This window comes from Ambystoma mexicanum, chromosome 4q (assembly GCF_040938575.1).
Source record: "Ambystoma mexicanum isolate Mex_15411 chromosome 4q, UKY_AmexF1_1, whole genome shotgun sequence".
NCBI classification, from domain to species: domain Eukaryota; kingdom Metazoa; phylum Chordata; class Amphibia; order Caudata; family Ambystomatidae; genus Ambystoma; species Ambystoma mexicanum.
In genome coordinates, this window is record NC_090928.1 from 303,789,559 (window position 1) to 303,815,143 (window position 25,585).

Sequence of the window (25,585 nt, forward strand, 5' to 3'; positions counted from 1 at the left end):
GTCACTCCCAGCAAGGTCCCACTTTCCCAGACCCCTAGGGAGGGTTTTGCTTAGCAAGCTCACCTCTGTAGCCTCAAAGCGGGTTGGTTTGAGGAAGAAGGGACAAGTTACCCAGATTCCTCACATACCTCTCCCGTTAAGCGAGGGGCTCCCCCCTTCAACGGGAAGAGGGAAGAGACTAAAAAAAGTCCACGTTTCCTTGTTCTTTCCCTTTTTGTGTGTTCCACAAAGAAACTAAATGGCTGTAGATCTAGAAACCATCTCATGTCACAGGGATTGAGTCCTTCCTGAGATTTAGCCAGGTCAGGGGTGAGTTGTCCGGCACTAGCCAGAATGTCCTTCCTGTATATGAAACAAACCCCAACACTATCTCCCAAAACTTTGTTGCTCATACCTCCCCGAGGTGGTGACACTTTCAAATCAACTCTGATACCCACCAACTAGTGGCAAAGGAATAGGGCAACCCTCATGATCCTTATTCCCCAAACTGACTTATGCACAGTCAAATACCCATCTTCTTGGGCACTTTGCACTCACCAAAAAAGCAAAATTGCTTAGAAACCCTGACAATTGTACTTCCAGGCCAGCGTTCCACCATGTAGGCTAGCTTTAATCTTTTCCGTAAGAGGTATCACTTTAGCTTTGTCCAAACAGTCGGTAATCCCTGGCAGGTACCCCCTCTTACAATGTGTGGCCAGACAGACTCTTGAAGCCACCACAATAAAATGCACCATATGCCACAAGGCCTCCCAGCCCTCTTCCACTGTTTCCAACGCAAAAAGTACTAACATGGGGTCCAGGCGCATCATTATCCCCTCCATGCTCTTTATCCACCCCAACACCTCCATCCAGTAAACCTGCACCTTCCTGCAGGAACACCACATATGCCAGTATGTGCCACGCTTCATACAGTCACGCCAACAGTATGGTCTTGCCCCCAGGAACATTCTTGAGAGCCCGAACTGGATCATATTGCCAGCGATGTAGCAGTTTCATCCCATGCAATTTACATTGGCAGCTGCTTTATATCCACCGCAATGCGCAGGTCCCTCTCCCCTTTGGCCCAAAGCCCCCCAGTGTTACCCATGGTTGCCTCCAACAAAGACTCATATAGCAAAAGATTAGCCCTCTTGTATCCCTTTGTGTATTCAAAATGGTCTCGGTCCTCGTAAGCTCCCTCTGGACCAGCCCTTTCCATTTCTCTGCCGTCAGTACCTCTTTTAATTGAAGAAAGGGGAAACCCGGTACGCCTCCTGATCAGTAATACCTCTCCAACTCCTGAATGGTGATACATTTCCCCAGCACCGATAATTGACCCACTCTGGCCAACCTCGCTTCAAACCAGGTATCTTTCTGGATCCAGTATGTTGTCCCTTATTACCGGAGCCCAGAGGTCACTCAACGGCGAGGGCCATGTAGTGACACCCCTCATTCCCGCACATTGCCACCAGAAGCTCCATATCCCCTCAATATGGGGTATTCTCTGATTCTTCATGGGACCTTCTCCCTTGAGACCCACAACCATTCACCCACTGTTGCAAGGTCTCAAGTGGACATTTTCTAATGTTAGGAACTCATGGAGGCAATAAGTAAGACAGACACAAGTGATCACAGTTCAAGGGTGTTTATTGAACAATGAACTCTTTATGCAGGTTGGAAAAACGCCTATTCTAAACCTAAATCTAAGATTGGAGCAAGCGTCAACCATCAAATGAAAAATAAGGCACGTCCTAGTGGCGTTGAAACCTATTGCCAAACCATTACAACTAATACAAAAGAGGCTGTGGTGTAGTTCTCAAGAAAAGAAAGAAGTGTTCTCAAATAATATGTCAGGATGCGGTAGCCTGGATCTCCCTTCCCCACGTTTTGAGCACGGGCTAAGGTGGGACCTTGGAGCACAGTACAGTCTCAGGCTTCTCCAGCACGAGACGACAGTTCTAATGGCAGCTTTCAGGACCGTTGATGGCCAAGTCTCGTTTCCTTGAAAGTCTCTTGCCTTCAAGGACCCGAGGTCTTCACCTAACAAAAAAAAAGTTCCTTTTAACAAATGAAAGTTAGCTTCCAATGTTCGCTGTTTGCCACATTTATATAACAGTTCTTTCATCAGTGAACGTTTGGGTGAGAGCTTCACCCCTGCATCTCTCCCTTTCGGGTTCGGACCCTTCTCTTCTCCTTAGCTGGGTTTCACTTCTTACTTTCTCAATGTCTTTTCAAACAGTTCATAGTGGACATCCCTCTGACGGTTTCACCTCTGTCAACGCACTGTTTCTCTGGATTTTAGACTTTTCACCTCTCGTCAGCATCCCTTGGTCGGGCTCACTCTTGCCAAATTCACATTAACTTGCATTTGTGGAATTCACTTCCCTGGCTTTCTCATTTGGCAGGATTCACTTACCTTGTCATCATACATTTAGATTGTACAGGGATTTTACTACATCTCATGTATGACCATTTTCACCTCTTTCAGCGACTCTCCTACGGCCTTCTGGTACCCGTAGTTTCGCTCTGATGGGGGATCGATCAGAGTCTCTTGATTTAGCACCCATGTGGTGCCGGTTTCCCTTTGCAGCTGGTCTCCCCTTAACACTCTTTACAGTTCTTTACAGTTCATTAAACTTCGTTCAAACGTGCCACCTTGCGTTTCTGACTCAACACTACCCGGTTCTTATCGGTTCTCCCCTCGACTCACCGGCTGTGTTGAACCGCTAGCTTTCAGCTTTACTGGAGTCCAGGCTGGTACCGCGGTCGCAGGAGCTTCTTTTGCTCCTGCTTATCGGCGTAGGCTTGCCCCATGTACCGTTGACATCTGTTGCAAGACACTTGTGCTATGGTTTGTGGTCTTAGGCTCTCTTCCACAAAGGTTCTGTGGGCCTAGGATGAAAAGGACACGGTCACTTCTCTCCTCGCTCCCTGCAGCCTTTCTCCTTCTCTTGAACTGCTACGCTTGCTTAGCTGTGCCTTCATGCTGCTGCCGTGCTCGCCTTCCTCCTACTGTGCTCTCATTACACCTTTTATCCCTGGGGGGAAAGGAAAGGGCCGCCAGGTGTGTGTGGTTCAGGTTAATTGCCTGACCGTGCCTGACGCTGGGGTTGGGACATGTCAAGTAAACTGTTTTATTACAAGTCAGTTGTCTTGTGTCTCGGGGGGGAAAAAGTGTTTGTCGGAAAAGGCAGGGGTTGGCGTGTCAGGTAAAGTGGGTGGTAGAGTTTCCAGGTATCCTACAGGGCCAGAATGGAAAGAGGTGATGCATGGAATTATAACCCTAGGATTAGGGTTTGTGGTGACCTGTGGAGGGAAGGTTTTGTAGTATTTGTGAAATAAGCAGGATGGTTTGTGAGAATTCGGAAAATGATAATCCGAGGGACGGGATTGGTAGGGTTTGCGTAAACGGGAATCGCTGGGACCAGGAAATGAACAAAGGGGATTGTGGGAATCGTAGTGTTTTATCTGAGCCTGCTGGGAGTGTTGGAAACAATCAGATAATCAGAGGGACGTGGAGAAGAACGGTTGGAAACATTCAAGTAGGAATTGGAAAAGCAAGGATTCTGGGATAGGTAGTTTCTGGGAGCAATGTAAACTAGGATCCTAGGGGATCGGTTATATACAGAGGGGTTGTTGGATTTTAGAGGAGGAAGTGGATTGGATTGAAGGGAGGTAGATTTCATACAACCTATGAAGGTTTCATAGACCTAGTCTTCCTTGTCCCTCTCTCCTGTATAGTACCACGTCTCACCTGGGGTATCCTCCCAAGCATGACCCCGGGTTCCCCTACCCAGGTAATCCTCCCTCGCTCTTCCACCCCCAGCGTTGGGATTTAAGAGCGCCAGCCCTTCCCTGGCCACCTGAATAAGGGATTCTCAGGGTCTTATTTGGAGAATACCCTCAGGTTTTTCGCACTAGGTAAAAACAATTGCTTGTCTGCATCGTCTCTCAGATGGGGGACCAACACCCTCAACTGTGCCAACTTCAAGTGCAAATTTCCCCCACACTCTCCCCAACACCTGATCATTATGTAGTGCTATTGTAGCGTAGGCTACCAGTGGCTTCTTCCCCTACCAAAGGAAGCATAACATCCAAGCCACCAGTGACATTTTGAAACAAATATATTGCAGTTGAGAAAGTTCATCTTGAGGGCACTAAGCTGGCCCATTCAGGATATGGTCTGCCCATTCCACTTTGCCATATGGCTATACAATTTCCCCAACAAAGATGGATATTTGGCCTTGTACAACTCCTTAAGGGACCTTGTGATATTCACTCCTAAATTACGAGTCTATTCCAAATCCATTTCCATCCCCAGGTGTAAACTAGCTTGTATATCCCTACCAGTGTCCTCGAGAAACGGGAACAAGATAAATTTATGTCGGTTGACCTTGTATCCCGAAAAAGAACCATAGTCCTCAATCACTTCCGAGGCTCCAGGGACAGAAATATGTGGATTTCTAAGATGTAAAAGAATCATCGGCATACATCCCCAGCTTAAGCTCCCTGTTCCCCCACTGTTATTACCTTCACACGTGGGGTATCCCTGCGCCTCTCTGACAGTGGCTCCAGTGACAGCGCAAACAACAATGGTGAGAGGGTGCAGCACTGTCTGGCCCCCCTCTGTAAGTCAAACTCCTGTCAAAACCTCCCATTCACTGCTACTCTAGCCCTGGGGTACGGATACACTTCACTAATCCTATTTAGAAAACTTTGGTTCCATCCCATATTTTCCACAGGACTGCATACAGGAAGGCCCAGTGCACTCAAAGGCCTTCTCTGCATCCAATGCCACGAGGGTCGAATTCCCCTCCCCTTTCCCCCGAGCTGCATTCATGAGATGCAGTCTTTCTCAACGTATCTGCCCCCTGGTACCCCACAATAAACTAGTTGCCCCTTTGTTGGTGTACTCTCCTGCCAAACGTAGCATTCATTCTTTTTAAAATTGCTTTTAGGCAGAGTCCTTGACTCCCTTATGGGCTCTCCTTCACTTGGGTGCGGTTCCCAGACTCGCAATTGCTGTTCACAATAGCCAGGTTAACTCTCCTGCCAAGCTAACATTCTTTTTATCCTATGCTTGTTATACATTAATTTTTAACATATCTATTATTGTTTGCGGCAACTATTCCCTGGTTTTGCGTATTTCTCTCAATATATTAGACCAAAATGTTTTCAGACACTTATTTGGTCCTTTCTGGGCTTTTCTCGGCTTCCCTGGAACTCCTCTTCCTTTCCACCAGCCCGCGTACATTAGTTCTCAGTTCACGTCCTTTCGACTGTGAGATTCTGTCCTGAGGCTCCCGTAGCCGTTGCGCTCCGGATTCTCGTTCGCAGCATTCAGTTTCCTCCTCGCAGTCGGCCCTTGTTTTGCCTTGCCTTGGCGTTGCTGTGGACATGGTAAGATGCTCTTGCATCTATTCAGTAAGTGAGCTTCGGAGTAGCCAACATCCAGGCTGCGCTCATTCTATTTCCTTCCTCGGTAGACTGCGTCTTCTCTCTGTGTCGGTCACTCGTCACTGTGCTCTGCTCTCCAGCTGCCATGGTCAGAGCAATTAGGAGGGTTTTCTCTCTGCTCCTCAGTTGTACTACATTTAAACTCCCGCATTGGGAAAGGGAGTTTTTCTGAACCAGTTATAATCCTAAAAGAACTAGACTGCTCACTTTGGTTTACCGGAATGATCCTCATCCTTGCAGTCCTCTTCCTCATCTCAGTACAAGGTCTCAGATATACTAGTCAATGCTGGTTTTCTTTTTACTCCGCATTAATGAATTAGTTGGATTGATTTTGCAGTAAAACCTGTCAATCACATCAGAGCAGATGGGAGGGCAATTTAATTCCTGATAAGGGGGGTTAAAGGATTGTCAGCAGGATTATACTGCATCTCCTGAAGATGATCATCCCCAGTCCCATGAGAGGATTCCCTTCCCAGGTGATCCTACCACTGCATACCACCTGTAACCAGTTCCATGATCATTCCCTTCCCAGGTGATCCCACTGTGCACCACCCCTAGGGGGATTATTGTACCGTGGACACACTGCCCTGGCACCCTTGGAAAGGTCTTTTCCCCCCTAGAGGAGACTGGACGATATCGTCCGATTCATCACAAATCTCAACGGGTAACATTAGGCCCCTGCTGTGTATTTAAGCAGTACTTGCACTGCAACCTTTGAATACAAACAGTGTTGTATGTGTCAGAGTTTTGTTCATACACACAAAGCAGTATAAAACTGAGAAATCATACTTTTTGTTAGAAACCCATTTAAAAAATCAATTTGGGATTCTATAATGTGATCGGACACTTTACAGAACAAGCAGTCTTTGAAAAGGTACTGTGGTGTGTCGGTAGAATTATGTGGTGTGTCAGTAGAATTATGATCTTTTATTTAAATAGGGGAAAAAGGCCTATCTCACATTGGCGCTACAAGGGGGATTTCCAGCCTACCTAACTAAATTAAACTAAAGATGCTTGTATGCCATCATAAAGTCCAAACGCAAAATGTCCTCAGTTCAAACCTAAATCTACCTGACCCTACCACTAACACTAACAACTAAAAGCGGCCAAGAGAAGGTTTCTCTTCCGACTGTCTCCATTTGGCCTTTTCTTTAGGATTTCTCTCACAGTTTTATTGTTCTACAATAATCTGCAGTGTGCAAATGTCTCTTTTAGAAAACCTTGGTCCTTATGTCATTTCCTCTGATTCTTTTCTCTAGTTTTAACTCTCGCCAGCTGTTCAAACATCTTGTCTTCCTCACAATAAGACACTTATCATTGTTCTCTTTGAGATACCCTCTTGGACACCTTCCTTTTATTTTATGTCATTCCTTTGTTTTGTCAGGGTGGAGAGTTCCCCTCTATTGGTGTCCTTTAAATCCACTTTCTCTCCTTGCTTAGTCCACTCTGCACTCATGGCTCATAGAACTTTCAACAGAAAATGATCTTGAGGGGGTGGAAATCCTGAATCCCGCCTAACTCAGATGATTGGGTTGATGAGATGGTTTGTTTGGCGGCTATTGAAAGAATGATCTACAGAAGGCTGGGGAAAATGCACGTACATGCTAAGGTCTGGGATGTCTTCTTGAGTGTGTACTAGTTTTTTCAAGGGGGTGTTTTTTTTTTTTCTTCTTCCCTTCTTCTCATGCGGTTAGTGTTGATAAACTGTATATGCCATGTTGTGTGATTGTTCTATCTTTAATGATTTATGTGTTCTTGTTTGGTAAAATGTAAATGAAGAATTAAAAAAAAAAACTTTCAACAGTTTCTCATTAAGTGGTCTTCCCATTCTGCAACAATTCTCTCTCGTCCAGTTATCTCTTGTGGCTTTCTCTCTGTCGCCCAGGATATTTGTTTCCACTTTCTTAATGATTCACAATCATTCTTGTTTTGTAGGTTCTTGAATAGTTGCTCAGATATCGGGTTATACTGGGTTAATGCTCAGTTATTGCGCTTATCGCAATCATAGTCTCATTTGTTTATTACATCTAGCTCTGGCGGCCTCCCGCTTTTGCAGTTCACCCCTGTACTTTTGTTTGCTGCGAGTGACTTTGCAGGGCTCGATGCTCACTTGGCTAAGTTAGTTTCCTTTTTTGCTTCTTCCTTTCAGGCTTTACGCACCTACCGGTCTCAGCTTCTCAGTAGCTGGCCGTGTTCAGTGAACGATGGTGGATGGGAGCTGTCAACACTCCCTGTCTTCCAGGTTTCGTCATTGTTGGGTGAGCTCCTGGCCCACCACGGTACTGCTGTGGTCATGCCACCACATCAGACGGTTCCCCGAACTCCGTCCTAATAACCGCTCCGGCAACTGTGCTTGGCATTCTCCGCTTCTTACAGTTCAGCTGGCTTCTTCGTTCAACTCTGCCTCCCCACGGCCTTCTGACGTCATGGGGTCGGGGGGGGGGGGCTTCCCCTGTGTACTGTTCTCTCTCCTCCCTTCTGACCTATTCGTCCCAGTTTCATACCAATTTCTTAATGGGGAATTCCCTTTTCCTTCAAACGGCGTGTTGAAGTCAACATTGCCTATAGCCAGACAGAAAGAGGACACCGTGTTTTTGATGGAAGGCTGTCCCACATACTCAGATAGTGTCCTGCATAGGGAGTTCTTTTTAGGAATGGGAGTCCTTGTCCCGTAAGGAGGAGTCACTCCCAGTGGCGCCCCCCTTTCCCAGGCCCTTAGCGAGGCGCTTGCAGAGCGGACACACCTCCCTAGCCTCAAAGGAGGTGGCTCCCAATTCGTCAAGTATTCACAGTACCAGTAATTTCCTTCTGTAAAGCTTATTATATTCCCTGAAAGGCTATCATTCTAAAATTCATTTAAAGCTATCAGATTTAGTGTTGATATTTAAAAATTGTGTAACATCTACATAGTTTTATTAGATCAGGAGGTCCTTGATCGTTGCTGCGTTTACTGGGGATTATATTATATGAGTCCTTTACTCTATTTTACCTTAATGGTATAATCTAGCAATCTAGTGGCTGCCCAGGAAGTTACCATAACGGGGATTCGCATTACAAATATAACAGCAGGCCTGTATTGTATTGACTCATGTAATTTGAAAGATGGGTTGATACTTTTCTTTCTGCTACCTGCTTACTTGGAGCTAAACCATCAGCTCATATGTGCCTGCTGTGATTGGGACAAAAACGACTGTAGTAGTCCGATGGCTTTTGACTCAATCACTGTCCAAAGGCACTTAATAACTGTAGTTCGTTTTACTTAAAATGTGTTAAAAACCTTCTGTGATGCATCCTAGTAAAATGTTGCCGTTAATCTTATGTGGATATATTATTGCTTTGTGTACTATTTTGTTTAAGCTTTCTTCACTAGCGATTGACCAGTTGGATGGTACATGGGCTTTCATACCAATTGGTAGCATTGCTACACTTTGGTTTTTCAACAAACGAGCCAGAGAACTTGAAACTCGTATTGTCCCATATATCGCTTAGTATATTATGGGTAAGCTCAGTGCTTCCCTTGTACGAATTTGATATCCATAGAAGTGGTGGCTTAGTTCTTATGTCTGAAAACATGTGAAACCCTGCTATATATCATCTGCCTAGTTCATCATGCACAGCTGCCACTGTAGTTGCTGAGCTTGGTAGCGCCAAGATTTCTTGCCACACCTTTGAGCCTTAAAGACGTATTTATTGCCTTAGTTTGGCCTTTTACAAAGACATCATGTGATTGACTGTCTTCCATGGTCCTTTGCCACTGCTTTTTCTGAAAATGTGGATGGCCCTTCGCGTTTTCTGAGAGTGGTGCTCTTGGAGTTAAACTCCTGTACCTGTTTAAGTCGATTGCCATTCACGATAAAAATGAAGGAGCTGGGGTTTTGGGTTGGCTGTTAGCAAGTACAGTTGAAGGGCCTGATGCATGGTGCAGACTCTTCCTTTGAACGATAAAAGGTATGTGAACGCTCTGCTGACTATTCTGGCTTCAGAAAAAGTCTCCTGCAAGTGTTATTTGAAAACATAGCTGAGCAAATAAAGGAATGCATAGTTTTGCGGCTTCCCTTGGGTTTTTAAAAAGGGCAGTGATAAAGGATATTTTTGGTATTTAAAACATAGATGGTCTGCAGTTTCCTACTAACCGACATAGGCCCAGTTTGTGGTGTTTTGCTTTTTTTGTACCTTATGAGGAGGGTATTTTCTATTCCCACTTCTGTTCCACACATGAGTTTTTTAGAAAGGCGGGCCATACTCGGTCAGTGGTGCTGCCACACTCTTTTGACTGGGTTGGCCCAAGTGGGGCACTGACTTATGCAGGGGCATCATGAAGTATGAGTGCACACACACACATAATGATCATAGTTTAGGATAATGAGGTGGCACCTGAGGTGGCCAATCGGATTCCAGCGGTAGCACGTTCCACCCCAGCCTCCCTGGACGCACCCTTGCATACTCTTGATGGAAAGGGTTGCACAGTTCCTGCTTGACCATGATGTATTGATCTCCTTGCTGTCTCCTTAGGGCAATGGGAAGTAGTCAAGGTATTGTTCAGTGCCGATTCTTGTTCGGTACTACTATGCTCTCTGTGCCCTGCATACATTTGTTAAGTTCAATACTCCCCAAAGGTACATCTGTTGGGCTGCTGACTGTTACTACCTTCCACCCTTGTTTTGATTTCAATCCTGGGCTTTAATCATCCCATCCTAGTTGGCTCACCTACCTCCTGCCATTAAATAACTCTGGCGGCCCTCTTTCACTGTACTGTGCCTGCCTTTGTTACCAACATCTTGTCATGTTCTGAATCCACTGCCATCCCTTTCTGTCTGGCCTCTCTCCCTCCTACTTAATCCACCTTGTAAGTCGAATCTAGATGACTTAAAATAGTAGCCCTTTGACCTCTGTGCATGAAATCAGAATCTAGAAGCCTCTGTTCTTTTTGCTTTATTCAACTCTGACACCAGTTGCATTAGCAACGGTAATCCTTTGTTTCTGGACTGTACTGGTGCACTCTACGTTTCTTTTACCACTGTACTTTATTGTAAATCGCTTCTCAGTGCCTCTGTTCAATTCCTGTGACTGCATTCAAACTTAGCCCTTCAGCTGTTTTTTTTTAATCTGGAATTTGGGCATTCTTGTTATACCCATGATAGTGTTATTTTTTTAGGCCTTTCACTGGATTCCCCCTTTCTCTTTCATCTTTTGATACTGCTGCTTGCTGTAACTTAAGCCCTTTCTCCTTTGACTCCTGACTTACTGTACTTCTGTTCTGTATCCTCTCCCCTGTATTGGCTGCTAGGCCATCTGGTGGATTCCTCTTGCACAGTGCAGTCCCTCTTCCTGATCCCCCTTCGACCCCGTATGCATCGTGCTGTATCTCCCCAATCTACTCTGACTTACTCTATACCCTTTCTTACCTCTCTTATAAAGTCTGAATGGAAAGGTTTTAAGAAAGCATTCCTGGCCTCCAAGCCTGGCCTCCCCATTGCTGATACCTATGTCATTGCTTCCTCCAGACAGACTGTCACTGACACCGTCACTGTCCCTCCTCCTGGCCTATGGACTACCCATATGATCTCTATCCTAGCCCCTTTTTCGTCCTCACCCATTTAATGGTGGAACTAGATGGGAAGGTCTCCTGGTATTCTTCTCATCATCTAGGTGCATCATTAATGTCTATCAAAATGGCGCTATCGTGGTCCAGGGCTCTCAGCCAAACCCCTTCCGTCGGGATAGGCATCTACCCTTTATTCTTGCTCTGCTGTTAAACACTCCTCTTGACATCTGTAACCTCCTTGAAGACTTTGACCTCAACGTCCTCGCTTTCACTGAGATGTGGTTCAATGCCAGCTCTGTCACTGCTTTTGACACTCGCCTTCCTGAGGGCTACAAAATGCTCCCCAAGCCCTGTACTAACCAGTCTGGAGATTAAATGGCCCTCATCTTTCCTGAATGAGTCCCTGCTACTATCATTCCTACTCCATTTTACTCTTCCCTTGAATGCCTCGTCTGTAGGCTGGGTGTCTCTCCTACCCTCTCCCTCACTTTTGCCACGATCTGTAGGCCCCCTGCACCTACCCCCTTTTCCTCTCTGAATGGGCTGACCTCTCCTTCTCTCTCCTGACCTCCTCCTCCAAACCTCTCTTCCCTGGTGACTTCAACATTCACCTAGACTCTCCAGATGCCGCTATTGTACCTTTGCGCAACCTCTGTGTCTCTTTGCCTCACAATTTGGATGCGCTCATCTCTGCAGACATCCTTCACTCCAACCCTCTAAATACCCCCCGCTCCTGGTCTGACCACTCTCTCCTCCCATCTGGAGCTCCCTGGCCCCCTGGTGATGCCTCTGCCAGCACTGCCAGTCTCCGCCGTCATTTGCTGATGAAGTGTGTGTCAGCTGCTGCATTTGTCGCCACCTTCATTCCTCCTCTCACCCCTGTCATGAGGATCCGCATGAAGCCTGCCTCCAAGTGGCAACTCTTGGTATGACTCTGACTTGCCCACTCTGAAATGCAAGTGCAGAGCTGCTGAGCGGAAGTGGCAGGCCGCAAGCACATCCTCTGAAAAACTGGCCAGTTGCGTGCTCCAAAGGCAATATCGACTGCCCATTCGCTCTAAAATGAGGGCTCATGTCCAAGCCTACATTTCTGGGGCAACCAATAACACAGCTGAACTCTTTAAAATCTGTAAGGAAGCTGCCAATCCTACTGCAGTCTCCACGTCTCCTCTTCCCTCCCAGGCCCCCTGCACTGCACTGGCCTCCCACTTCTCCACCAAAAATAAGGACATCCTGTCCTCTCTTTCCTCTACTGCCCTCCCTACCCTCCGACCTCTCTAAACTCCCTTGGCCCCCTCTAACCGTCCGCACCTCCAACTCTCCTTCTCTTCCAACTCTCCTTCTCTTCCATTGCACCGGCTGAGGTCTCTAGAGTAGTCAGCTCTGTGAAAGTCTCCTCCAAATATGTGCTCCCCTGCTCCTCCAGAACGTTCAAGGACAAAATCTCCTTTCTCGCCCCTGTCTTGGCTGACTTCTGTAACCACTCCTAGGTTACTGTCTCTTTCCCACAGCCCCTCAAGAACTCTTGTGTGCGCCCTCTCCTAAAAAAAAGCCGTCTGCTGACCCTTCCTGCCTGGCTAACTATTGCCCTATTTCCATCACCCCTTTCCTGGACAAACTCCTGGAGAAGCTGGTCAACACCCAACTGACAGACCAGACTAAATCTGCTGTCTGTCTCCACGACCACCAGTCTGGCTTCTGGACATCCAGAGGCACAGAAACTGCTCTCCTGAACACCTATGAAAACCTGCTCTCTAATCTCCTTCTCAATCTTTCCTCTGCCTTTGACACAGTCAGTTATGCCATCCTCATAAATAGTCTCTGTGATACCCTTGGCGTAACAGACAGGGCACTGGCCTGGCTCACCTCTTTCCTTTTTAACCGACCTTCCCAAGTGTAATTGGGCCCTTTTCTCTACGCTATCTCACTCTCTACCTGCTGTGTCCCTCAGGACTCTCCTATCGGTGTGGCTTTTCAATATCTAACTTGCCCCTCTTGCCCACTTGATCTCCACCTTCTCCTCATTTCCAGTGTCATGCTGATGACACTCGGCTCTCCTTTAAGCTTCCCTCCTCTACCTCCTCTTCTTCCTCTCTCATACCCAATTGTCTAACTACTATTCAGGCATGGTGCTTTGGGAATAATCTCTGCCTTAATGCCAGTAAGACAGAGATCCTTCTCATCGAGACACCTGCTCGCTGTTTCCCTCCTACTCTCTGGGCGCCCTCCTTGGGGCCCCTCCCCTCACCCTCTTCTGAGGCAAAAAACCTTGGGGTCACCTTCGACTCCTCTCTCCTTCTCTCCTCACATCACAGACTTTGCCAAGAAGTACAACTTTCAGCTCCACCTCCTCAGAGGCATTCTCCCTTTCCTCACCTTTCCCCAGAAGCTCAATGTCTCCAGAGCTCTGGCTCCTTTCTAGGCCAGACTACTGCAACAGCCTCTTCCTCAATCTGCCCGTTTCCTCTCTTCGCCCTCATTAACTAATCCAGAATAGGGCTGCAAGACTTATACTTGGCCTCAAGCCCGGGGACCACATCTCTCCGGCCCTTAAATCTCCCCACTGGCTCCTGGTGGCTGCAAAGATCAAATTCAAGACCCTCTGCATTATCCACAAGGCTTTCTGGGGCTTGGGACCCCGCTACATCCAACTTTCTCTCTCTAAATACCTCCCTGCTAGAGTCCTTCGGTCCTCTGTTTCCAACTCTCTGCAGAACAGACGTTTCTCCATGCAGAGTGGGGGGGGGTAGGTCTCTTTCTTCAGCAGGAGCCTCCCTTTGGAACGGCCTTGCTTCCCCTCTCAGACTTGAGCCGGATCACCTTAAGTTCCGGAAACGTCTAAAGACCTTCCTTTTCTCCTCCAACCCTTGCTAATGTCCCTCTGCTGCTGCGACTGGTGCCTGGTCCCTTATGTGCCTTACAGGGGCCAGGCCCTCCTCGTCCTGTCTACGTCAGCACTCTTTAACCAGCACTTGTCCTCAGGCACCCCTCTCTGACTACCCTAATCTGGTCCTCCTCACACTAGCTGGTCCTTACCCCTGTTGGTCCTTACCCCTGGTTTGCCCCTTGTACTTGCCCAGCCCATGGGACCCAGCCTTCCTGCACTTCTCCCCTCCCCCCATTTCCCTTATCCCAGTCGTTCCGCCCTGTCCTGCCCCCTGCCCCTGCACTTATTGTTACTGTGCATGCATGGTCCCAATATAAGGCCTGGTAGAACCATTTTATTAATTTTATTGTTGTATCCTCTGCCCCCGTCCCCCTTCTTTTTGTCTCGTGGCGCCTTGAAACACTTGTGTATAGGCGCCTTACAAAGGCCCAATAAATGAATAAAGAAATAGTGAACACTCATTTGAATGCTATAGATGGAGTCTTTTCATTGATCAGGGTGGCAGGTATTTAGATTCTTGACATGGAGTGCTGTGTTTATAAATTTTTTTACAAACAAAATAATAAGTTAAATCGGAAATCCGGGCCAGGAGAACACCAGGATCACTAACATAAGTATATAGGTGCTACTGCAAACCTTCCGTTTTGTTTGGATCTCATCTCCCTCTGCCTGCCCCCTGCCAGACACCAGACTTCAGTGTGTGTATGCGTTTGTTTCTCTGATTGTGTTCTCACATGCAACTGTCGAGTAATACCTGCAGGGCCCAGCTGTCATGCGTTTACCCCTATAAAGCTGCGGGTGCTTCAGATCTTGTGCCCCCTGCACAATTTCAATCGTTGATTTCTGTCAACCACGTATGCAAAGTGGGTTTTGAGCCAGATTATCATAGCGCCATGTGAGTAGACCTGTTCCTTTTGTGGGTGTCAAACCTGGTACTTCAGAACAGGGAATAATGGTAAGGACTTACCATGAACAGGGTTGGATCCTGATGGTAGCGAGCTTCCCCTTCTCCACTCGAATTCTTTAGAAGAAATAAAGACCTTGCAAATGATGTATCCCTCGTGTTCAATTCTCGTCTTCTCCTAGGAATGCACGATCACCAGACTCAGTATGGAGCAATTAGACACCCTCTTTTTCCTATGCCACTCAGATGCTTATAGCTGCTGTGTCCCCTTACCGTAGAAAGAAGGGAAGCCCCAGATGATCCAGATGGAATCCAAGAAGACACGAAATGGGATAGGAAAGGTTAGTAGGATACTGAACTCATACGGCACGAGGGTCGCACTAGTGTCGGGTTGGTGCACTATTGGTATGCTCTGAAAAGCATCCAAAAGTCCAGTGCACATTAGGAGCCAGAAATAAGAGGTATCAAAGTTCACAATGATGGATCTCATTGCAAGAAAATAGACAACTTGGTAGATGAGTTACAAAGAATGAGCCCTTGTAGCCTGTAGCCATAGTGGGAGGCTATGAGCAGGAAAGGATTTGCTAGTTCCTTAATCCGAATCCAAACGTATGCTGTGGAACCTGAAACGAGAGGAAACGGACCGTAGGTAAGCAAAATGTAGTAATACCGTAGAGAATGGAAATTGGAGTTCCTTAAAACAAGCCGTAGCAATGTTGCCGGATAAGCAGAGAGTAGCCGTGAAGCCGCAGACCCAGGAAGGAATGCTGGAATAAATCCAGGATAACGAAGGACAATCGGGTAGAAGAGCTTTTCGTAAAATGCCAGAGCTTCAGGAAACGAATGAAACGCTAATCTGAATCACCAGATGCCTGCCGTTACCTAGTTTAAATACATTAATGAGGCATTCCGGCCACGTGACGTTCTTGATTGCGTGAGGATTCTTGAATACAGCAGCCGGACTGGGAGTGCGGCATCCCAGACACGCCACCCATCTGCATGGAAACTTCCCTGTGAGTCTCCAGCCGGAATAGAATGGTCTAGGTGCCGTTCTATGAGCAAACGGCCACCTGTTGTAACGCGAGTCTGCCGGCAGTCTCAACCTGGGTTTCACGGAAGGGGAACCTGAGGTAGGAGCAGGGGCAGACATAACAGTGGGGCAGCTCCCACATCTAACTTCTCTGCATGATAACTGTGTCCATGATGTGGCGTCCCCTTAACCCCAGCGCACTTCCCAGTTACATTGTGCTGCACACAAGGGCAGGCGCACATTTAAAAAAAAATAAAAAAAATGGAATGGCCTTGTTCGTAACAAGTGTATAGAACTACACAATTTGTCCGGGTGCACAGATGCCACTTTAGTGCAACCCATTGCTGTCCAATATGCTGTCACTGCGTTTGTGATCGGACACAGGCTCTGTATATGCAGGGAATGTGCTATTAAAAACCTATACATTATTAATCTGGTGTTCAGTAGTGTGCGCATGGCGGGAACTTGACATTTTAAAAATGTTTAGTTTTGCTGTTCTTGGTCTCCTCCATATCATATTTAGGTTCCGACAGCTGCACTTATCCCCAAACGGTTGTAGTTTACTGGCTTCTAGAGCTTTCTTGGTACATCCAGATCATAGGGAGGTTGGTCTGGCTCTTCACCCTTCCTATGGAAATGGCTCCTCAAGACAATGGCAGGGGCAGCACAGGTATGGGGGCTAAAGAGAAGAACACAGAATCTTAATGTCGTAGAACCTCACAAATGGGAAGAATACAACAGAGTACTCTAGCCTCTATGCACTTTAAACTCTTATAATGGCAATATAGACATTGAAAATGTAATCGTTTCCTGAATACTCGGGAAGAGACAGTAAAGAGTCACAAAATACAGTACATTGGAGTGCAGCAATTAGTGCTGTGATGTAGACTCTTTTCTTGTATGGAGGCACACAGCGTTTCTTGGTCGTTAAGATTTGCATTTTCCTTTACCTTCTGAGTTCCCTTGTGTTTCATTGCCGGCACATCACATGCCAGTGTTCTGATGAAGGTGAGATTTCTGCGTGACATGGTCAGCTTCTTGTAGCAGAACCTGTTAAGCTCCAGTTACAGATCATTGCCATTGGAGTAGGCCTTGAAAAATACTGTTGTGTTGTGAATCAACAGTAATGATGCAATTGTCATGCTCTCCCTGCCCCACAAGGAGCGCTGTTACATTAGCAGAAGTTATATTATGTAAATTCCAGACTTTCCTCTTCTGTTTGCAGAGCTGCAGCCTACAGTAGAGGTTAGCCTCGGGTGGGGGTGTCTATTAACACTCTCTGAGGAAGACAACTCAGTAACGCAGCACCATCATAGCCTGGAAACTTTAGGCATCAGAACTCGGTAGTGAATAGACGGGGAACGTGGGGGAAAGGAAGGTGATGGCAACAATAGCAGAACAGTGAAGAGGTTTACTGCTGTGCAGACAGGTGTGCATCCAGGACGACAATTTCTTACTGTGAATTGAATGTATTTCCAACATCTTAAGTGTATTCTAAAATGAAAATCAAAATGTCTCGCACCAATATCTTTGCACTTGACAGAAATTACAGTATGCACTATGCCCTATAACCTGTTGAGTTACTGAGATGCCCCTTGCAGCACATTGGCTGCAATGAGATTTGCCACACAGATGTGTACCACAGCACCTAAACGTATTTCCCTTGCATTATGGGACATTTTGACCTAGAGCTCAGTTGAGAAAAAGCAAAGGACAACGGATCCCAGAAGGCCAAGAAAAAGCCAGGGCTTGATGAACAATCTACCAAAGGACATGCGTCACGATTGGGAGTTAATAGGAGTTACAGGTACAAAACATCTAGGATAGCCTAAGGTTGTGAATCCCAGCAGCTTAAACATGATGGTTTCCTTCTCCCCCTCCTCCTTCCCAGCCACCTCCTGCTGTTTCTTTCTACCCTCTGATATTGTCCATTTGCTACCTCTTCATACCTTCCTCCTGCCTGTTCCGGTTATTTACCCCCTCCACCTAATGTTCCCCTCAACACCTCCTGATGTTTATCAATTGCCACCTCCTGATGTTGACCCCTGTTTCACCTCCTGATGTTTGACCCCTGTTTCACCTCCTGATGTTCATCCCCCATGCCACCTCAATTTGTCCACCCCCGGCCTCCTCCATGTGTCTGCCTCCTGGTGTTGCTTCTTCCAGCTTTGCCTTGCAGCTGCCCCATCCCTACCTCTCTCTCCTCCACGCCTCCTATGCCCACTTTTTCTGTGACACATTTGTTTTTGTTAAAGTATAGTTTCATTCATTTTCATTAACATAGAATTGGACAATAGGATAGGTTTCGACAATCGAGAAACCTAAATCTCCCTTCAGCTATGAATTAGCTATTCCCATTTAATTTGGTAGCTATGTGACCATAGAATATGAAGGAAGATTGGAGACGGGGTAAGAAAGAATAAGAAAAAAGGGGTGAGGGAGGCAACAAATGGGAGGGGACGGGGAAGAAGATGAGCCTCAATAATGCAAAACCAGAACAATCCTACATACAGTTCATTAAATGTGCCCAACTTCTCATCATAGTCTTAGATCTTCTCCTTAGTCTCTCTCTTGCTGAAAGAGTTATCAAATTGTGTAGCCAATGCTCACCAGAGGGATTGTATTGCTATTCTAGGTCTATGTTTGCTCCCAAGCCACTATAAGCAACCTATAAACCCATCTTAATGTATCACTAGATATGCATATATATGATGGAAGCAATGCCAACGCACACTCAATCAGGGAAAGGAAAAATCTAACACTAAATCAATGCGCCAGGAGGATTTCATCCCAATAAGTCTCAATCTTTTGACAGGACCGAATTAGTGATCGCAAGCAAATGGTCTGGTGCTTATGTACATTGGGGTTCCCTCCCTGTGGGTTGGAATGAAAATGAGGGTCTCAAACTGTGATCTGATTGTGTGTGACTACAAACTGGCTTTTTGCATTAATTATGCAGGGGTAATCTGTGTTTGTGTCAGCTGTGTCTGATTTAGTATTGGTGTTCTCCACGCCTCCTGATGTGGCGATGCTAGCGTTTGCATCGCTTCTTGATGTGGCCATGCTTTATAGCCTGGTTTACTATCTTGAAATGCAGCAGTTGGCCTTTCTGTGCATGTGCACAAGCACTTGTCTCCCAAAGTGGATCCCTGCATGTATTCCTATGCATGCTGGTTGTTTGTGGTGCGCTATTAACTAGTGATGTTATTGTGAAACTTGGATTCATGAGCCCTCATGTGTTAGTGCGTGGGACGTTCACTGACTGTTTCGTAACTGTCGACCTTCCCTTACAATGCTGCTGTTTTAAAGGGGCAGTACTATTTTTGGTTGTGCGTGTGGCAGTACCTTTCCAACCGGCGATGACTAAGTAGGGATGACGGGGGAATCCTCCCCATACCATCCTCGGCACATCGTCCACCACTTCAGTGAGGTATCTGGCTCACTTAGTGACCCCACTAATGTCCCCAAAATAAGGCAGTTTTCTTGGTCACACCATGTACAAATGAATAATTTTGCATTATTAATATCCCTTCTTATGGTACAGACTTTAGGGGAATATTTTTTTTAAAAGTCCTCATCTTTCGAATTGTATTTAGCATAGCTTAATAAAAACACTGGCATGCATGTTTCTGAACAGAACCAAAAACTATGGATGTGTTCATCCTTCCTTCTTTTGGGTCTTTAAATGGTTTGACTGCAATTAGAGGCTCTCATTGCTCAAAATAGCAAGCAATTATGAAATGGTTGAGGCAATATTTTGGAAATATAAAATGGTCTTTCCAGGGCTAAAGATTTGCACTCGCCACTAGCCAGAGGCTAATGATAATTGACTCCTGCAAAGTAAGAAATGGTGTTCTGTGTGTATGTGTAGAATTGAGTTGGCAAATGACTTTTTGTGGGTGGTTAAGCTAGTAGCTTGTAACTAAAAAATGTCCCCTGGTCTTTCAGTCAGGACTTTGTTTAATGCTACCATTGTGCGCCTGATAGACCTATCATGACTTCAACACTGCCTGGGCCGAGTTTGTCCTGGTATCTGCAAGCAAACATTTTTTTCCAAATGTGTAACTAGATTAGGTATGAATACAAATGAATATTTCATCATCATACAGAACTATCATTGCAACAATATTGAACAAATCTGTATGTTCTTAAAAATATGTATTGCTCCCTAATTCTACATTTTGTTTTACGTAGGCGCCGTCAAAATAATCAGTGGAAAAAGGTTATATATTTAAGCCAACTGCTTATTGAAGCTCTGCTGTTGCTCTTCTGACAATAGTTATGTATTCTCAAAAAGGGTTTAGTAGCCAGTTCTTGATCCCGATCTTGATTCATCAGAGGGTCTTCTTCCATGCATTTAGGAATCCCCATTTGTCACTGCTTTATATGTATTGTAGAAATTTGACCACTGTTCTGTTTTTAAGATTCGACCTATTTGCATTGACATATCCCCAAACTCTTTTGATAATAACCTTTGACTTGCTGTACAGATTTGGATGACATTGTCCAAAAGAAATGCCTGACATGTGGCCCTCCCAATTGGATCTTTCAGGGGAAATTCGGTTAATGGTTCCAAGGCTATTAAGAAAAAAAAGCTGTTTCCGACCTTTTGCCATTCACTTTCCCATAGGGGGAAAAAGGGGCTTCCATTGAACACCTGTATTGAGACCTCAGGTTGATGCAGAAATTAACCTAATTCTTCTCCTTTCATTTATTTTAATATTAACCTAGAAGAGCTAACATAACGCCTCTCCACCCACGCTTGAAGGACATATGTGAAGCGAACAATGATTGGGTTATTATTTTCCTCAGAGAGCTCTTACCAATTTCTTCATTGTTCTGTTGAATTGGCCAATACCCAGATTGTAGTTTGTTCATTTTGAAAACATTATTTTGATGACCAAATTGAATTTTGGTGATCATTTTAATACACAATATTTGTATTTTATTTATATAGCGTTTTAATCCAAAACGCTTTACAAGAGGAACAGGCAAGATACAACAAGCATTAGATAACAAATTGAATCAAACCAGAAAACAGTACAAGAAACAATTTACATTATAGATGAGGATTGGTGAGAGTAAAAAGGGATCAAGGTGTGAGGGAATAAGAGGTATGAGTAGTGGTAAATGCAAAAGTAAGAGAGGAAGCAAACGGTGAAAGGGAGAAGAATGGAAGAAATAAGAATTACAGATGCTGGAAGTAGGGTAGGAGGGAGTAGGGTGGAAGGTTTAGGGAGGTGAATGGAAGAGATAAGATTTTTAGAGAGGTGCGGAAGGTAGGGTAGGAGGGAATGGAGCGGATAGAAAGGGGAGGCGGTTCCAGTGGAAAGGAGCGAGCAGTTGGAAAGAGCGGAAGCGGGAAGGGGCACAGGGTGGGAGGGAGAGTACGGAGGAGGAGAGAGTAGGAAGAGATCAGCAGATCGGAGAGAACTTGGAGTATAGAAAGTGAGGAGGGAGGATAGGTAGGGGGGGGCAAGACCATAGAGGGATTTGAAGACTAGGCAGAGGACGTTGAATTTGAGCAGGGAGGGGAATGGGAGCCAACCTAGAGAGGTGAGATAAGAAGAGATGGAGTCATGAGGTGAGAGAAGGCAGAGGGAGAGAATAGCAAGAGTGGTAGACCGATTTGAGAGGTGAGAGGAGTCCAAAGAAAAGAGTAGAGCAGTAGAAAAGTCTAGAAAAGATGATGAATATTTGCTTAGGCCTACTTGTTTGCATTGTCCTTTTTTGCATTATTACTATTATTTAATAATTAATGAGAAAGAGAAATGGTGCTTGAAAGAAAGAAACTAGAACAAATGTGAAGGGCATTTACCAATTGCTAATGCATGCAGAGTGTGCTTTGAAAATGTAACAAGGGAGATGCCGAGCAGGACATTTTGTGTGATCAGTGTTGCCATTTCTAAGTACAGGACGCATGAAACAGTGTACCATGGTTTACTATCTGCATGGTCATCTTAGATAGCATTATGACGCTTAGGTTGGGAATTTTTGATCTGTTGACTAAATTGCATGTTTTGTATACATTGCAAGATAGAATGTATACTCAATTTTTTTTTTATTGATTTTCTTTTCACAGAATTTGGATAGTTTGTGCTGGAGATGCTGCAACCCATTATGACCGGACTCGGTTAACTCCTGCAACGGTAAATCAAAGTTCCAAGTAACCCACCTACAGTGGACATTGACTTAACTCTTCAGTGCTGGTAGTTCCTTGTATACAAATTCACAGGCAATCTTACTTGAACATGTTCAACGTTGTGACAGTGGATGACCATTATTTCAAGAATACCATGGAAGCTGACGATACAGGGATCACACGCACACGGGGCACCTGGTACTGACGCCTGTGGTGTGTGGGTTTTTTATGGGTGAAGAAAGTTTTCAAGAGCAGGAAAAGGTGCCTGGCTGGGATTGATCTGTGCCGAAGCAGCTGACCAGCTAAGAGTTGAGCCATTGTGAAAAAAAGAAAAGACGTGAACATTGTTAGGTGGCACATGCCAAGACTAGTTGTTTGAGGAAGAGGCATTATTGGTAGCCATGGGCTCTCTTTTGTCTGGGAGTCATCAATTGCGATGTGAGGACCAATTAACACTGGAGTCAAAACAATATTTTGTCATAATTGTCTGGTAATTAGCCGGAAGACTGCACTTTCAGAGATGGGGAGACCTGTCTGAGCACAGAACTATTTTCTTCCTTTTTGTCCAGATCGTTGAGGTCATGAAGTTGAGTAAAAGCTGCTTTTTGTTCCTCCTATTGTTGTGGACATGCCACTAGTTCAAGACTTTTAAACATTTTTGGGGGGTGGTGGAAACATTTGTTCATGCACTTTGTTGCTCTGGCATATGTTATTGTTTAATAAAGACCGAGAGTTGATCTCTTGAATTGCGTTAATTAAGATTAAAAAGGGCTATGTGACTAAATCATTATAAGGAAGATTATGTGATAAAATCTGGGAGAAATTGGGAACACAATCAATGGTTAATTATAGAGATTTCATATGTTTTGAGAGAGTGTTAAACCCAGCAAAATAGACCCCTCTTAACCACACCCCCTGACCCTCTTTTTTTCATCATTTCATCATCAAAATATTGCCTGATGACTTATGCATTACCTGGCAAATACCTGGTATATATGCAGCTGTACTTTATCTAAAGCAGCATGATGGGTTATGATTTGGTATATTTGCAGAAGGGGGGATGCATGGCAAAGTGTAGAAAGCTCAAGTAAAGATAGAGCTTGACACACCTGCAGAACTTGCCTCAAATAGCTTGGGGCTGAACTGATAATCTTTTTATGCACTGAAATTCTAGGGGAATTGTTGCATGCCATTAAAAAGCAAACCAAGTAACACTACAAAGTGCAATTTGAAGGCTGTATATTGCAAAAGTAGCCGGCCAGGTAATCTTCGTGCCCTGTGCATGACAGAGCGATTAGAACAAAAATCTGGGCCTGATGTGTGGGTGCTTATCCAGGTAGGCTAGCAGACGATTGTTTTTTTTTTTTGGAAGAGTCTTTGACTTTGCACCCTGTCTTCGCATTCTCTTTGCCCTGCCCTATTATTCCCTATTCAGTCTTCACCTGCTGGATTACAGAATGCCAGTGACACAAGTGGATGAAACGTGGACTATTGGTAGACCCCTGCTGTTAAAATTCTGCATCAGTTGGAAGATGACAGACTGAAGGACTGCAATTAAAAGCCTTTCATTACTTGAAGCCCTTGCTTTGAAGGCCTACCTTAGCAGATTTGCAACCTCCATTCTGCACTTCGGGAAAAAAGGGAAGGCAATGCAGGGTGTGTCATTAAGGCAGCACATATGAGGATGATGGAAATACTCCAATGTGATACTGCTCACTCACTCATGACACCTCAAAAGAAGAAATATAGATGCGAAACTTGAAGTTTTTAATGCACTCTTTGTTTCTTAACAAAGCGCCACCTTCTTTTATAGAGGTTTTTTTCACTATGCACTTGCTGGATGAAGGCAATCTCCTCTGATTTCGTCTAAAGTCCTTGTAATTTTATCACTTTGACTTTGTTTTTGTACCCTCGACCATTTCTCCAAACGGCAGCACCCAAATGTAACAAAGTGCTAAAACCCAAACAGAACGTGAGGGCAGGAAAAGTTGATTTGAAAGCATGCATGCAGCAGTCGAACACGGGCCAGTACTTTGCAGTGATTCAAACATTCTCTGCCTCTCCTGGAAAGGCAGAGTTCCAAAAAGTGAAAAAGAAAAGCCAGTCTGCAGGAGGCGGTATTACGAGGAAGGATGGCTTGCTACGGGGAATGGAAGAGGGGTAGTTGGGGTAACCTTCACCTCCAGCCACTGCAAAAGAGACCGGAACACCCCCCAGAGGACCAACTTTAACCTGAGGGGCCACAACAGTGAGGTAAGTAGGCCTTGTGACGTTAACTTCTTGTCTGTGCTGAAGTGACGATATTTTCCATAGGATCAACGTTGTGGCTTTAAAGGCATATGTTAGTTTTGTACATTGTTTCTTAAAAAGTTGCTAGCCTGAAGGATGACTTGGAATTCTTTGTACACTAACTGCACAAATGTTTCTGCATTGGTTGTCAACCATGTTACTGCTCGCTGCTCTATTTACAGCACCCAAACCAGGGTTCAGCGTCCTTTGTCTCCATTCATTTTGAACTGCGACTCTCATCCATCCTTGCCAGCGTAGCCATTGATGATGGAACATGGAGGTCATAGTCCAGAACCAGTCTGCAGACCCTTGTCCTAAACCATCAGGCCATGTGATGTGTTCTGTCGAATAGATTCCTCCCTTTTGGGGAACTATTTAATGGCTATGATAAGGCAATTTGCTCTAGTTATCAAATGACGGCAGTCTGTTTGTCCCCAACCAGAAAAGTCGGGTAGGTGGTTCCCTGCACCTGGCCTTTAAAGGGAGAAGAAAAGCCTTCAGGTGACCTAGCATAGTGAGCAATTGTTTACGTCCATATTTTCTACAAATGTGATGGGATATAAAATATTCGGGAACACTTAGTCTCTTCTTGATTGAGGTGAGACCCTTTTTGAACCCACCTGGTTGTTGTATATACATGCCTTACAAAAGTGGTCTCATTTTGCCTTATGAACATATTTTAAGTGCTGGAGCTCACAGGACAACATTTATTTTTGTTTTTTGTTTTTTTGTCTTTCCATTCTGGTCCCTTCCAAGGAATGGGGTGGGGGAGTAATCACTCAAAAGGTTAATAAATATGTATACAAAGTGCTTAATTCACATTTCCATTATGTTTCTTTTTTACAAAGAGTCTTCACTACTGGAGTAGTATAGGACCTTGACACCTCAATTCCCTGAATATTCCATATGAGTAAGCCAATTACGGGGGTTTTTCAGAAGGGTTATGTGTCCACAACATGCTTCAGTACTACTGTGCTTCACAGCTGGTGGAGGATTTTGGCATGCCGCCCCTCCCCCCTTTCATACCATTGCAATTGAAAGATTGATTATAGTAATTCATTCTTTCAAACTTCTATAGTGCAGTTGTCCTCCGTGACATCAAAATGGGCTAAGACTAGGGTTTTCTGAAGCACTGGACCATATTTGAACATGCCTCTATGGGTCATGTGAATCCCTTTGCCAGGTATGTGCAATGATGGATTTTGAAATGCTGTAACCAGCTGGAAAACACAAGGTAAGAACATTTTTTTTTTATAGAATAATATTCTCTCATTAGATGAGTCGGGCCAATAATTTTGTATCTGCTAACAGGAGATTTACTTAGAAGTATTGATGGCAGTTGCAAGATGCAT

At 45.1% G+C, this 25,585-nt stretch overlaps 1 protein-coding gene across 1 annotated transcript in view; it reads left to right on the forward strand.

Annotated features, from left to right (window-relative positions):
• Window positions 1-25,585, forward strand: part of TULP4 (TUB like protein 4) — a 1,536,781-nt gene that overhangs the window by 270,458 nt on the left and 1,240,738 nt on the right. Inside the window, exon 2 of the mRNA XM_069607877.1 lies at window positions 21,885-24,197. Within this exon, the coding sequence (XP_069463978.1) occupies window positions 23,946-24,197 (252 nt within the window). The 5' untranslated portion in view covers window positions 21,885-23,945. The remainder of the gene's footprint in view (window positions 1-21,884; window positions 24,198-25,585) is intronic.